This window comes from Anser anser (genome assembly GCF_964211835.1).
Source record: "Anser anser genome assembly, chromosome: 10".
Taxonomy (NCBI): Eukaryota; Metazoa; Chordata; class Aves; order Anseriformes; family Anatidae; genus Anser; species Anser anser.
Window position 1 is genome coordinate 22,107,601 of NC_139730.1, and position 16,001 is coordinate 22,123,601.

Sequence of the window (16,001 nt, forward strand, 5' to 3'; positions counted from 1 at the left end):
TTTATTGTTTTAAGTTATTTAAATGTTATTTATAAAAAAGAAACAAAAACTTATTAAGCTGCATCTGTTTCATATGCTTTTAATTCTAAAGGAATAACAAAATGGTCTGGCTGAGATGCATGAATTTTTTTCTGTGACCAGACACAAAGTCTAGTACACAACCCTCTTGCCAACATACATTGGATGGCAGACAAAAATGACAGCCTGCAGCAAATCGCACAATGGACATCTCAAAAGAAACAATGCAAAAACGTAAAAAATCTTCGCCACATGCTCATGCTAACTGAATTTAATAGCAAGCTCAGAGTTATACTAGGTAAAAGATAGTTGCAACAGGTACTGAATAAATCCTCAAATGGTGGAACCTATACTCACGAGTACAGAACTATGTTAAGAGCCTGTATAACTGATCTGAACCTTCAGCCAAGATCCATGTGACCTGATGAAGAAGAGACATTTTACTTTTCTAGCTATTAAAGTGTTCAGCTAAGCCCTACATGACTAAAGAGTTATATCGTTTCATCCTGTTCTGTTTGCCTACAACTTTTCTTGGTATTGCAATTTCTGCTTAAAGATCACCAAAACTTAGCTAAAACAGCTTATGGATGATCACTACAAATTTGGGATGGAGTCAAGTCAATTACCAATGGATTTATATGCTCTACTTTTCATTACAAGTGACAAGAGCCAACCATTTTTTTTTCTACATATCAAGTCACTTTCTTTGTAACTGCACTCAAGCAAAACTGTCTGCAACAATTCTCTTTAACAAATATGTACTTTTTAACAAGTACTTGTTTAACAGATACCGTGATTTGGAAATTATTTGCGATTTTTGACTTGCTAATATCAAACATCAAAGTGTAGATATAAACTAGTCTGAGCAGAAAAAATTGTCAACACAGCTACATCTGTAAAGCTTCACTATGCTTTTGCCAGTTTATCTATTACTTGTTCACTGAACACAAGACTGTGCTATCAAAGAAACTAAGAAATTTCTTTCAACTTTTGAACAGTCTTAAAGGTTAGGACATATCCTTGTTTGTTTTATTCCAGTATCTCATGGAAAAGGTGAACAGAAAAGCTGGATCAGATCATCTCGATCAATTTTCAGAGTACTTTTAACTTAGAAAATCTCTTCTAGAAGCAAATAAATTTTCAGCTGCCTCCATAAAAAAGGGTCTAGTGCTAAAAAGAGAGCATGTTCATAGCGATGACCAACAGTAGCAAACTATTAAAAGATAAGGATGAATAAAACAAAGGAGAGATTCTACTAGAGTTTAACAAGTATTATTCAAATAGATGTCAGAAATCCCCATAAAAGCCTTTCATATCCATTATACTACGATCCAGTCTCAACTTCCATCACACAATATACCATATGGGAGGTAAAATGATTCATATGAAAAGAAACAGATATACCTTTGGGGATATGATTTGGTATTAACCTTTATAACACTAAAAGTTCAAGAAAACCCAAAGAAAATGGTATACAAAAACCATTGTACACTGTAATTTCTTTGTTATTGCTACAGATACCTTGGTTTTAATCTAGCTTGTTTGTTTGTTTGTTTACCACAGATATTACAAAGTATAAATAGACTGTGTTTCAGAACTGAAATATGAACTCCTGTGGTTTAAACAGCCATTCTATTTAGCTACCTTCAACAACTATTCACATTTCCCAGAAACTGTTCCATTACACAGGCTCTGAATTTTAATTAACAAGGTTTTTCTTATTTCTTATCTTTTGTATTAGTGTTGATAAATACTCTGTGACACAGAAATGAGCTAATCTCACTTGGGGAATCTTACAGAAGACCGCAGAATCTCTATCCTTGGAGGCTTTCAAGACCTGACTGGATAAAGATTAAGCAAATTGGTCTGAATTCAGTGTGGGCCCCGCTTTGAGCAGTAGATTGACCAAAGCGACCTCTCTCATCCTTCCAACCCAAATAAGCCCATGATTCTAGATGAAAGTTATTTTTCTTAAAATAGCCATATAGAATTCAACAATTCAACCTATTTGAGCAACTACATAAAACATGTTTTCTATGTTAGGAAGATAATTACACATTTGCCTTGTAGTAGATCTAGAATAATTTGTATACCTTTATAGGTATGCAAAGCGATGTAAATACATTCCATAAAACAAGAGATAACGACAATTGGACAATTTCCATGACCTGTAAAAGATGTGATATGGTACAATACAGTCTCACATTTAGTTTTCTGTATCTGTACTTTTCTGTACTTTAAACCAACATCATGCATGTCATCTGCAACAATCAGACTACTAAATGATTAATGAAGTTGGTAATAACTGAAATACACTTGCCTACATTTTAAATGACTTTCTGAAGAAAAGAGGCATTCTCTTTATAAATAAGGTGGAGCAAAATTTAAGTTCACATTAAATCAATAAAGTAATAAGAGAACAACAGCATCTCACACTCAACAACCAGTATTTGAGTGGTCTAAACATTTCATAAGACTATGTAATTTAACTCCTCAACATTTTTTTAAAAAACATACAAATTTCATAACGTTTAACATATGTAGAAAATGAAAGTGACAGGTTAGTTGATTCTCACAAAATCAGGGAAACTCTCCTCATCAGAGTAGAGATACATACTCATACATAACTATTATACTTTTTATATTAACATTTAATAACAAGAACCAAAAATTCAACTGTTTACATCACTAGATGAGTTTTAAAAGGTTAACAGTTATTTAAATTTTTATTTAAAACAGGAAAGAAGCTGAACTTATTAGGAGAAAAGAATTAATTTCTCTGTGCTGTTAGCAGAAGATTAGGACTGTCTTTAACCAGAAACTCAGAAGGGAAAATATTTTAACATGACGTTCTATTAACTTTAATGATATACAGATAGTAAAATTTCTGAAAAAGCTTTTTAGCAGTGTACATTTAAATTAACAGTCTTACATAAAATACAGTTGCAGAATTTAATTATAAAAATTGTCAAAAAATCAAGCATTAAAGCTACCATGTATTAAAACTTGAGCTCTGTAAATAGCTTTGCAATACCTGGCTAAGGAAAACTAACTTGTAAATCTCATTCCAGACAGTGAAATTCTGTAACTGCTTACTTTCCAGACCTAAATAAAGAAGACTATTTCCTTCAATTCTGTTTAGAAGGCAGATCCTAGTTTACCAATATTGGTTTGTTTTGTTAGGAAATGCTTTTACTAAGAGGCCCAGCGCTTGACAAGTTTGACTCATAACACAGAGAGGAAAAAAAGAACTCAACTCAGAGGAAATTACTTCCTGATGAGAATAATGTTCCTTCAGCAGTAACCAGAAAAGAAGATTACTTTGAATGAAGATGCATATGCTTGTCACATAAAGTTTACAGTGTTTTCAGACTGAAGTCCAACACAAAATCACAGAATGGTTGAGGCATGGTGGAAGGCACCTCTGGAGGTCATCTGGCCCAATGCCCCCACTACAGCAGGTTGCCCACAACCATGTCCACAGGGCTTTTGAAGATCTCCAGGGAGGGAGACCCCAAGGAGAGCTCCATTGCTCTGTCACCTACACAATAAGGAAGCGCTTCCTGATGTTCAGGCAGAACATCCCGTGTTTCAGTTTGTGCCCACTGCCTGACACCGGGCACCATTAAAGAGCCTGGAGCCAGCTTCTTTGCACACTCCCTTCAGGTTTTTATAAATATTGATAAAATCCTCCAGAAGCCTTGTCTTCTCCAGGCTGAAGAGTGCCAGTTCTCTCATCCTTTCCTCATATAAGATGCTCCAGTCCCTTTATCATCTATGTGACCTGTCATTGTCTCTCTTTGGTCCACGTCTCCCTTGTCCTAGGGAGCTCAGAACTGGATGCAGTACTCCAGGGCAAGGATCACCCTCCCTGTTCTGCCTAATTCAGTATTATCTTCATGTCCACATTCCCACTATAAACATGTTGCTTTTTTTTTTTTTTTTTTTTTTTAATAATAATGTTACATGCTATAGATTTAGTCAGAACTCAGGACAGACTCCCTTCACAGTTACAACAGGTTGTCTACGCATAAACACCATTTACTATTACCTTGGACAGCACCAGTTTTGATGCACATAAAGCAAGTCACTGGCTAGTGGCTGCTGAGTTATGATTCATCTACCAGCCTTTGAAACTTGGTTCTGCTACAGATTTCTCATATAACTTTAAGCAAGTCACTCTCGATGTCCTATTCCCTACATAAGAAAAAGAGGTACGAGTCTGATATGTGCTGCTAATACATTAAAAAATATGGCCACACTAGTTTTACATCGCCATAATAATCTCAACAGGGCTCTAGTCAGCAAAGAGGATGTTGCTGGATGACCCAGACTCACATTTCTGTCACCGTACAGGACACCATTCTGTCACAGCCAGATTGTTGTCTGTTTTCACGCTAGCTAACAAGGCTAGCTTGTTACGTCTAAATGAGTTGCTGTGTATGCATAGTACAGGAACATAGTAATATGTGTATTGCACAGTACAGGAACACTACATGCAACCTCCAGAGGAAAGAGAACGTGGAAACCACAGACACTCAATTCTTGTGTAAGATGCTAAATTCTTGTGTAAGATAGCTAACTTGCCTATACAACCAATTCCTGTTGATCTCACTGGAAATTAGGCAACAGAGAGGATCTGGGAAAGCAAGAAGCTTCTCAGCAGTCGTAAGTGAGAACAAGAGATTATTAAACAAAAGTGAGAGCGTCCTGCAAGCCTAAAGCAATGTGGTAGAGCACAGAACAGGATATTAATAGGAAGAGCTAAAATAGTAAGGCTGCTCCCTTTTATTTTATTTTCATAGGAAAAAACAAGTCATTCTATCTTCTTTTGGAGAGAAGCATTAACACCACAATAGCTTCAGTGACTTCAAAAATTATTGCCATTAAAACAACCTCAGGCTAGAAGTATTATTATAATCAACAGCTGAGGTGATTTATTGAACCTGCTCCACAAATAATCACTTTCTACTCAGTTTCATATTGTTGTTTTCATATACTAGCAAAGTACTATAAGGTTCAAAGGGCAAAGGAAATATGATTATACCAGAACAAAACCATTGGAATTTATAAGTCATGCAGATGTTTCCACTGGTTTTAGGTTTTGTAAAAGCATATTGTATTTTATACCCAAATGTTTCTCTGACAATTGTCTTCAACAACATAGATACATTTCTGTTTCTAAAAACTGTACTGCAAATGGAGCAACACACCAGAAATGGATTTGGTAAACAAGAATTTCCTTTCAAGACCGCAACTTGATGAAAGTAACACAGACTTTCAATTTAAAAGAAACAGCAGTTTTTGTTTTATTTTTTCCCGATTGTACTTGAGAAGAACTACTAAAGTAAAAAAGGAAAATGATTCAGGAAAGCTAACAGACAATATATAAATGAAAGTGAAATTGTTCACTTTATTAAGCCACAGGTGTATGTAGCCAATCCATACAAAGATTCTACAAAGCTGTAATTTGTACAGGCCAAATCCTTCAGATAGTTCTCAAGCAACTCTCCTTGTTGCTTAGATAGTCCACTTCACTAGGAAAAATCCACACAGTTCTCTTACATCTACATTACAAGAGAAAGCTTTGTGGGAATGATGGCACACACTAGAACACTTCCCTGTCTCTTACATGTCCACAGAATTTCACTAATTCAAGGTTTCCTGAGTACAGCACGTTCCAAACTTTCTCTCCTAAACGTTAATGAGTACAAACCACTACCTTTTCTTAAATGTTTAGTATAACTTTAAAGAAAACTTGTCAGTGTAATATCATTGAAAATGATAGAGGCTGGGGAGCAGGAAAAAAATTGCACAGAGATATCTTAGCCCATTCAGGTAGATTCCATCACTAAAGAATTCCTAAAACCATTCTTCAGCTTAACTTTAAGACTGGCTATGAATATTTCTATTTTATATAGCCAATTATACACTAGAAAATGCAAAACCAAGGAATCTCAGACTTCACTGCCTTAAATGATACCTTTGATGCAAATTTATGAGTTTTCATCTGAATTATTTTGCAACAAAAATAAGGTTTCCTTACCTTGGTGATTGGATAGTGATCTAAATCCAGAATTAGGATAAGCCCATGAAAAAAAGGAGGGGGAAAAAAAAGGCAAAGATGGGAAAAGTTGGGGCAGAAGGAAGACTAAAAGTAGCAAGAGAAGACTGGTAGCCTAAAACAATGGCTGTAGCTGCCAGAAGGAAAATAGAAACTTTAGACATGGGGAATATGATAGAAGAATCTAGCCAGCTTGAAGAAATAAAGCGTCGGATCACACGTTCCAAAAGGGAGCAAGCTAGAAGCATCAGCACAAAAAGCTTGAGATAAGATGTTAATACAGAAGTAGTGAGAAAAAACAGCAGTCTAATATCAAAGAATAATACAGCCAAAGATCTGGTCCACCAGGACAGGGAAGACAAAGGGGAAGACAAAGGGGAAGACAAAGGGGAAGACAAAGGGGAAGACAAAGGGGAAGACAAAGGGGAAGACAAAGGGGAAGACAAAGGGGAAGACAAAGGGGAAGACAAAGGGGAAGACAAAGGGGAAGACAAAGGGGAAGACAAAGGGGAAGACAAAGGGGAAGACAAAGGGGAAGACAAAGGGGAAGACAAAGAAAGTGAGAGCCAGCAGCCAGAGAAAGGAATAGGAAAAAAAGCAAAAGTCATTAGTAGTAGAGGACGTGACCAATTGAAACCATCAGATTTTACTAGATGAGTCTTAGCATCAGCAGCTTCTTTAAATACCTTGTAAAATTGTTTACAATAAAATACAAGTGTCAGTATACGGGAGGATATATGCTTAGAGTTGATCCACAATTTATCATAAATCTCTACGACATTTTGATTCTGTGCAAAATAAAATGAAATTATTACTAGTAATTTATGTTGACAATTAGATTTTGCAATCTACTATAAGTTACATTCCAATATTCACAAAGTAACATGCATTATGAGATAAAAAATGTTTACAAGACTTACAGGCTGCTGCGGAACTGGCAGATCCACGAGCCTGTATGTTAGCAGTAGCACTAATAGTGCTAATAATTATAATAGTAGTTCACTATTAGGATTTACTGTGGTAGCCTTAAAGCTCTCAAGATTCCATTTCTCCCATACACATTTCCTTGGTTTCAGACCTGGAAAACAAAAATTAAATTTAGAAAAATGTTGGTGTTATTTTTGAAAATTACCCTATGAATCTTTCCAAATTAAATTAAAATTATTTTATTTCTTTCCTGACTCCAATGTTCAAATTTTTATGCCCATGCTCAACCTTAAGCTTAGGAGCCATGCCTATTTAACTGAAATATAGTCATATATTTAAAGTAAACCAGCATTTTTATGGACAGATTTTGCTATCTCCTTTCTACTTCTGCTTGGTTTTGCACATGAACAAATATCCGTATTTTGTGGTTTTTCCAATTTCAGTAATTTAATACATTTGCATATTTTTTGGTGAGGTTGTGAATTACTTTGGCAGCAATACATAATTTACTTTACTCGGTGGTTTTCAGAATTCATTCCAGTAGAATTTTGCACAGCTCCCACACTATAAATTTCATGCAGATACAGAATCTCTGCCATAGCAAGGGTTTTGTTGTTGTTGTTGTTGTTTTTTGTTGTTGGTTTTTTTTTTTTCAGTCTGACTAAATTTTGGTTAATTCTGTCCATTATCTCTTTATAGTGGTTACACATTACAGACTCTACTGTGGGTTTATCCAGCTCTTCCAAGTTAAAGGCCCACTTGAGGTTTGGTGCACATAACCTTGAAATATATAAACCTTCCCTAAATTAGATTTTTCAGGGTATTTTTTTCTATATATAATTTTCTCTGTCTGTAACTAAAAAGAAAATTCTGCCCAAGAAACAGTGACTGACATAGAGAAAGGTTCTGAGAAAATATTTTTGTATTTTGTGTCTACTTCAAAAACATATTTCTATTGCATTTGTCAATCAGCTTCAACATGCAAGATAATGAATTCCACATTGTTATGAAACCTGAATAAATGAGCACTGAAGATAGAAATGAGCACTGAAGATAGAAATCTGCTCTAAATCTAAGTTTTGGAATGGATATTAAGTAACATATACAATCTAAGAATCATAAACTCTTACTGTTAAGACAGTAAATACAGATATTTAATCACAATACTATCGCAAGAGAAGCTTCTAGTATAGGTACAGTCAGAGCACTGTAAGAATACTTATACAAACTGACAGTTTTTTCTATAGGGAGATCAAGGAATGATCTCCTAGTCTTCTGTTTAACTAAAAATATATATATATCTATGATCACTATGTTCAGCAGCTTTTCTGGTAATTAGTACAGTTTTTCTTAGGGCTTGACTTTTTAAGACTTGTATCCTGACTGCATTTATGTGCTTACCATAGCTTCTTCCAAAATATTTCTCCTACAGGATATCATAAAGAAAGCAGTGAAATTAAATCTGCATTCATCAGTTCAATTATAAGCTATGTCTCCAGATACGATTATATCCTTGCTGGATAATTCTGCAATAGTTAAGCACTTTTACAGTTAAAAAGAGCTATTCCGGAACAGAGTCACTGCAGTAAAGCAATCACTGGGCTGGATTACAGACTATATATAATCTTAAAAATAGAGTACTTTCTTTTCAGCATCATCCTGATAATCACCAGCTCTAAAGAGATTATCAACTCCTATCCACTCAAACTTTGAGACACACAAGCTTTGAAAGACAGAGACATCAGAGCTCATATAGTTCTAATACAACACGAATAAGGGGGGCTGGACTTTCAGATTTGACTTTGCCCTTGAAATGGCTTCATTTAATGGGGAAAATATTTAATTCTCAATCATCTTATACAGGAACATTTCCAAAAGTGTAGGTAGTTTGTATCATGATAGAGAGAGAGAAAGACAAGCAGGTTCTATGAAACGTCTCACATTCTCAGCAAGACTTCCTCATTATTGAACACTGGAAGGTCCAGTCCAGCTTATCTCGCTATGCAAATAAATAATTAGAATGTAGTATGCTTCCACAGTATCAGCTGCATTCAGACAACAGAATACTAAACAGCTTTGCCAAGACACTTATACAGCATAGTTTAAAGTAGGTTACGTACTTTGTTTGACATGGTTTTGCCAAAAACACTTTGAAATGTCAGATCCAGTTTTTTTTTTCTTAAACTAGAAAGAGAAATAATGCCATGGATAGCCAGCTCAGATTCTTTGTCTTCTTTCCAGGCTACTGTTTTACACTGTTTATTCATATTTATATATATTTATATACCAATAATCAAAAATAAGATATTGTTATCAGTGCTATTATCAACATTATCACCTGAGCACAGACTGGCAGCTTTGACAATAGTATTCCCAGTACTGAATTTTCTATATATGTATATCATTACTAGGGAAAAAAGCGTTAGATTCTCACTGAAATGTACATCTGGTGGCCTGGACAAAATATGTCTCATAAAAAATTAAAACCAACCAAAAAAAATAAAAAACCAACTACCAGTACCTGATATCCACTGAAAGATTAAGTCTACCAATCCATCCTTAAAATGATCATCAAAACTTTCAATGGATTCAGGAAACGCTTCGCAGAACGTGACATAGATGACTTGTGACAAACAGTCAGGATACACCTACCAAAATAAGAATAACATTGTATCTACCCAGGTGACAAGAAGAGCTTTCATATTACATTTTTTTAAGTTAATGTAAAAATATTAAAGTGAAGTGTAGTAATTGCAAAGCCATTCTGCTAAAAAAAATAGTACAACTTTTTATTACTTCTGTGAAACTTTAGGCAACTGTATCATCAGTAAGGGAATGCATTTCTCAATAATTTGCTTAGCCAATGTATAAGTCAAAGTCCCCAGTTAAGACTGAGCTAGACAAGAATGATTTAAACAAATTATGTACTTTGAATGAGTTGCTTAGGGCTAAAATTAGGATGCAGAATAAAGCATTATATTAATAACATATTAAGTATATTAATTTGTTAATATTTAGCTAATCACAATAGTTAACGAAAAACAAGAACATTGGAAATATCTCATCTTTTAATATTGTTGTATTATTCATACATTATGTGAGCCAAAATTTGACTTTTGATACAGAAGTGATAATTTCTAGCTTTTCCTCAATATTCTGATTGTTTCCTCTCTTCTACTTACATGCATGTATCTCCAGTTCTATTTTGTACCAAATGCTGCCAAACTGATTACATGTAAATTCGTTTATGTGATGTGTTAATAGTTTTATGAGCACGAATACAGTATCTATATATATATCATTGAAAATACTACCTAAGTGTTCATTTACCTGAAAAAAAGGTATCTTCAGACTCCCTGGGAACAAGAAGAAAAAGCACCACAAAGTTTTCTGCAATTCTATCAGAAAAGTGGTCTTGATCTTCTTGGTTAGGCTTCAAAGGGAAAAAACAAATCAGGAGAGAAGACATCAGAGTAAATTCAGATATTGTTGTGTGCTAATATACTGATGCAAGAGATTACTGAAGCTCATGTTTATTCACCCTATGATGGGAGGCACATTCAAATATAAGAACTCATTTATGCCTGATTATGCCCAGAGTTCAACCAACAACCAAGACCTACCAGGGTTGAGACATTCCAAACAATCAAGAGACACACTTGTTCTCCTTCAAGTCCCTCACCTAGCACACTGGAAAGTCACAGACACTAGTCTCCAAAGATGTGACTGTAATATGTCAAATGAATAATATTAATCGCCATATTTATACTATGTGGAATTTCCATTATGCAATATATCTAAAGTCATATAGTCTAGAAAAATTGATACTGAATTCTGAATGAGTGAATCTCAAAAGTTTTCTTTCCCTTTGTTTGGTATCAGAGGTATTTCTTTGATTTCCAGTTTGAAGAATATTCATAAGACAAAATGCTATGTAGTTTTAAAAATATAATTAATGTAATAAAGCTCACCTCTACATTTATACCTTTTGATTCTTCAACAATGTATTTGGCAACCTGAAAAATGTTTAAATTCATAATTCAAAATTAATGATATTTCACAGAATTATATAAATAATATTTTCAGCTAAGACAATTCATACAATGAAATGCGAATTTACTTCAGATTAGGAGCAATGGTTTAAAACTGAAAGTTTGTGACACATATATTACAAAATATCCTTGGAGATAACAAAGAAAAAACATTTTTCAAGTTTTTTCTTGTTGTTGTTGTTGTTTTGTTTTGTTTTTCCCACAAGCATACAGAGATAAGTGTAATCTCACTTCAGGATCCAAGGAAAAGATTTGTAAATTTTGTCTTTCTCATCTAACCCATAAATAGAATTAAATATAAAGAATATACCTTTACTTTCTGCATCTCACTTGTCTGAATCAGTAGTTTTTCTGCATCAGTTTGCTCAGAAGTAATCTCTTTAAAAAAAATAGCAAGTTTTAGCTAGTAATAGGGTCTGGATTGATGACTTTATGGATTAAAATTTAATCTGGCAAATACTTTTCATATATCTGGATCTACATCTAAATGTGTACATGCATAAAACTTAACACACTGTATCATCCCACTGCATCACTAGAATAATTGGAAAGCTTAAAAATACCTGTTTTTATCTTTCTATATGTCTCATATTTTCTTTATAACACCAACATCTGTGGAGAACAACATGTTTTTATAGTCACTTTGGTTAGGCATGAAACAAAATGTTCATAAGATCTAGGCAGAACTGGGACTTTAGCTTATTAGATTTTTTTTAATTACAGATTTGACACTTCACACTTACAAACTGAGGAAAAGCTGAAAACAATGATCTGGAAAAATGCCTTTCATTTAAGTAGTACCTAGAAAATTTCTAATGTGCACATTTTATTTTACTTAAATTTCTAGAATTTAGCAAGCTGTTAATCTACAATTTATATCTACATATGCAGTCTTAATTTCTTTGGCTATTACTCCAAGCTGTTTCCAAGAAGTAGGCAGAAATCACCAGTTACATAGGCCTTTTAAAGGGATTAGGATTTTTTTTCCTCATTTTCTAATTATAGTTGCTATTTGAAAAATATAAAATGACTGTTACTTTGTTCAAGGTCAATAAGCTGTTCCTCTAGATATGCTGGTCCACATTGTAATGAACATATTTTTTCAGCATGTTTCTTTAGTTCAGTGATGCATGAGTTTATTCTGTTCTCCAAATCTGAGAGTGAACTGATGTTCAACAGAACATGTTCATACAGAGACTTAGATAGAGCATTGAAGGAACAGTCTTTTTGTAACTTATCCACCAAAGAATGAGGCTCATCCAGAGAGACGCACCTTGGCCAGCTCTTCTGTAATCATTACATAGTAAAAATAGTTATTTTTGAATATAATACAAATGAAAAGATTAAATCAGATAACCTGTGAAAATTATTTTGGATAAAGAGTTGTAATACTGGCATAAATGCATTTTATGTATACCTTGTAAGAACTTCTAATTTTGGCAACGTTATTAACATAGACTGCAATTTCCTCCTGTCCCATGTTCTGCATCCAGAGGTGATTATATCATCTCAAAAAGAGAGAAAAACAGAAATAGGCCAGGGAGGCCCATTAGAGCATACACAGAGTAATTAAAAAGACTATAACTTTCAGTTAGAAAATGAGATAACTGAAGGAAAAAAGGGTTGTTATGTTTCTAAACAGACAAATAAAATCATGTGCAATTTAAGTTCTCTGAAGGGACAGTAATGCCTTCCATCTGTTGAGAACAGCCTTGGAATAATAAGAAGAAATTCTGCTCCTTGGTCTAGCAAAGAATTTAAACTAGTAGCTTAAATATTTGAACAAATTGTTGAAACAAGTAGTCATTTGAAGTTAATCATCAACTTGGTTACTTTCCTGAAATAACTTAGGAAGTGTTAATGCAGAGTAATCAATCTGTTTTTAAAACCTCTAATACAGCTGAAAGACAATGATATGTTCTACCATAATAGTAGGACAGCAAGACAAATTATGCACCACTACCACCCCCAAATCAAATGGAAAGCAAACTGTTAATACATGTGTTCATTTTACTGTAAAAAGGGAAAAGGTAAGTAAAACCAGTTAGAAAATTAAAATTTAATCATATTTTGTTTTGATGTTATCCCGAATTAAAATGTTTCCATTTTTTTAACGTAAGATTGCTCTTCTTAAAAACATGTCTTTTAAATAAAAATTAAATTCTTATAATGAAATGTTCCACCTGTCAAAATATTTTTTACACATTATTGTGTCATTGTTTCTGTAAGAGAAAAAGTTTTGGTTCGATGCAGAAGATCAATTTTTCTCATAGTTCTGTAGTTAAAGGCTTTGAGTGAAGCTTTGATTTGCAAATAATGTAGGTAGGTCAAAAGGAATTTTCTGTTTCCTCCAAAAATACTGTAATTTGGAAGAATCACTGATACCCACATTATATTAAATTCTTTAACAAAATATAAAGTCATATTGAAAGATTTCCTAACAGTCTTATCAGTACAAGAAAACAAAGAAAGCTCATTAAAAAACAAAACTAGCTATTCCCCTTGTCATACTCATCAGAATGTTTTGCCTCAGGGCTCAGGACTTTGTGTTATGTTAGTAATGCTGTGGACCAATCAAATATTTTAAACAAAGCTTGGGTCAGTGTCATCACTCAAGCATGATTCCAACAGTACAAAACTTCTATACAGCAGACAAAAACTTTCTCCATGGTTTACCTATGAGAAAAAGGAAAGTTAACAACAGAAAGGTTGCTCTGTTGAAGATTTGCCATTTCTACAGACCTCTTTGTTTCCAGTGCCTGAGGGTCTAGGAAATACAATCTATGTTCTAACTCAATTCTCAGTATTTATATTCACATGGCTTTGCTCACGACCCCACTCCTGCACATTCACTTCACCATACACATGGGTAGTTAAAATAATAAGCACTCAGACTCACCAAACCTTGAGACTGTAAGAATTCTTCAAAAGTCAAAGGAGGCTTTTGCGTTTTTCTACTGACATACGGTAAGAATTGTCCTTACCAGAATGCCTTAAAAAAAAACTAAGATAACACATATCAGCACATATTTAAACTTTAGATAGTTAAAATTGACAGTCAAAGCAATCACTGTAGCTTACATAGAGCAAGTTCATGGTCATTTCTTGCAATAAACAGAAGAATCACCACACATTCTTAATAGAAACATGCTGAAAATGTGAAAAATATTCAATTTTTCAGTAATCATAAAAAAAATCATAAAAGCAAAAGTTCCATTTTCTTCTAAATATCTCCACACAAAATATTTATGATATTATGTATTTCTAAAATGCACATACACACAGACATGCACACACAAAAAAGTGAATGTCCCCATAACCTGGTCTTGCTGTTTTTATATATTCAGTTTTTGTTCAGGAGTTGCAAGCAATGTGAGGGCTGCAGATTAGCAGAAGTCTTACTGAAATCAGTCGACTAGTATATCCTGGCTTCAGCACAATTAAAAACACAAACACAAATTTACACTGTTACTATGTCTGAGCAGAAACCAAATTTGAGAAATACCTGTTTAAAATATATATATATATACAAATATATTTTTAATAAATTGTGAAATTAAGAACTTGAAATAAAAACAATGTAACAACAGTTCCGAAGAATGGTTTTGTTTTGTTAATATCAGAGCTTTCAGGTGCACATAACTGCACAGTATAAAATACAAAGCAGTAATTCAGATTTCAGATCCAGTCTTTAAATGATGAGCTCTGTTGTTACCAAAAATTTCCTCTCTGGATTAACCATCCAGAGAAATCATTTAAGCAAAGTAGGAAATAGGACGTTTAGTAAAACCTACTATAAATAATTTTGGCAAGCAAGAATTTTATAAGCTATTGCAAAAGTTGTCTTTATGTCAAACATTTTGTCATTCCAACATAATTAACAACTGCACATCAAGAGGTGTTGTCACAGCATGAGAAGAAAAAAATACATGCATCGTGAAAGGTAGACTTTTTTCTTACTACTGCAATGTATTACATACTGCTAGCATGAAAAACAAATCAACTCAAAGCAAAACAAATAACAGAATTCTGGTAGATATCCTCTGCCATTGAATGCAATACCACTGAGGTCAGTGAGGTTTTAGAGCTGTAACTGAGATCAAAGTTTGGCATAAAATCTGCCTATAACATTATTCTTTTTCCCCTAAGGCTATTATAACTAATATATCACAGACTTTATTTGACTGAGTCAAGAGAAATATTCTCTATACCGAAATTACTGCTTTAGTTCAGTCATTTCAACCTAAAAATGCGGTTACTAAACGCAGAATATTGGATGTTACTGTAGAGCAACATCCTTAATCAGGTCAAGGAGTTCCACAGAAAAGGTCCCAAGTCCCATTTAGAGAAAGATGTAAAACAACAAAAAAGAAATACCACAGCAAAATTCTTCAGCGCTTGACACAACCACAAGTATGAATTAAGTACACTAGGTGAAAAAAGTTCAGGGTAAAAAAACGCAAAGTAAACTAGCTTTCCTGGATTTAACAAAGGACCAAAAACCTTCCGACATCCACCACAAACAGCGGTGCCATGGAGCGACCAGAGCCCACACGGCAGTACAGCCTCCCCTGGAGACACCGCCTCAAGGCGATTAAAACGAGGACGTCAATTTCATAGGGGGTGCAAAACCCTGGAATAAAAACAAGCAGAAAAATGCATATTCCCTCCCTGCAGGTAATGGGATGTGGTTTCTGTTCACGTTTTTTTAGCACAAAACATAGAAACGGGGCAGAACCCTTTCAGGGCAGGAGGCCTGGCCGTTAAAAGCGACACCTCCGTGTTTGGGCTGCTAAGATGGTCCCGCTCTGCTGCTGCTCACAAACGGGGCAAAGCCCTGAGCTGGAGCCTGCTGAAGGGCCAGGGAGGTGTGCGAAGACCTCGAGCCTTCAGGCCGCGGTGGGGACACGGTTATGTGGGAAGGAGTCAGTGAGCCAGAC

At 34.4% G+C, this 16,001-nt stretch overlaps 1 protein-coding gene across 12 annotated transcripts in view; it reads right to left on the reverse strand.

The window, feature by feature from the left end:
• FAM227B (family with sequence similarity 227 member B) overlaps positions 1-16,001 on the reverse strand; it is a 240,997-nt gene that overhangs the window by 100,474 nt on the left and 124,522 nt on the right. For 6 of the 12 annotated variants that reach the window (XM_083850176.1, XM_083850177.1, XM_083850173.1 and 3 more), the window contains exons 1-4: positions 10,995-11,357; positions 10,340-10,365; positions 9,531-9,657; positions 7,003-7,160 (exon numbers count right to left, since the gene is read on the reverse strand). In XM_083850176.1, the coding sequence (XP_083706302.1) occupies positions 7,069-7,160; positions 9,531-9,657; positions 10,340-10,365; positions 10,995-11,046 (297 nt within the window). In that variant the 5' untranslated portion in view covers positions 11,047-11,357 and the 3' untranslated portion in view covers positions 7,003-7,068. The other 6 variants (XM_083850171.1, XM_083850170.1, XM_083850169.1 and 3 more) reach the window with 6 other exon arrangements.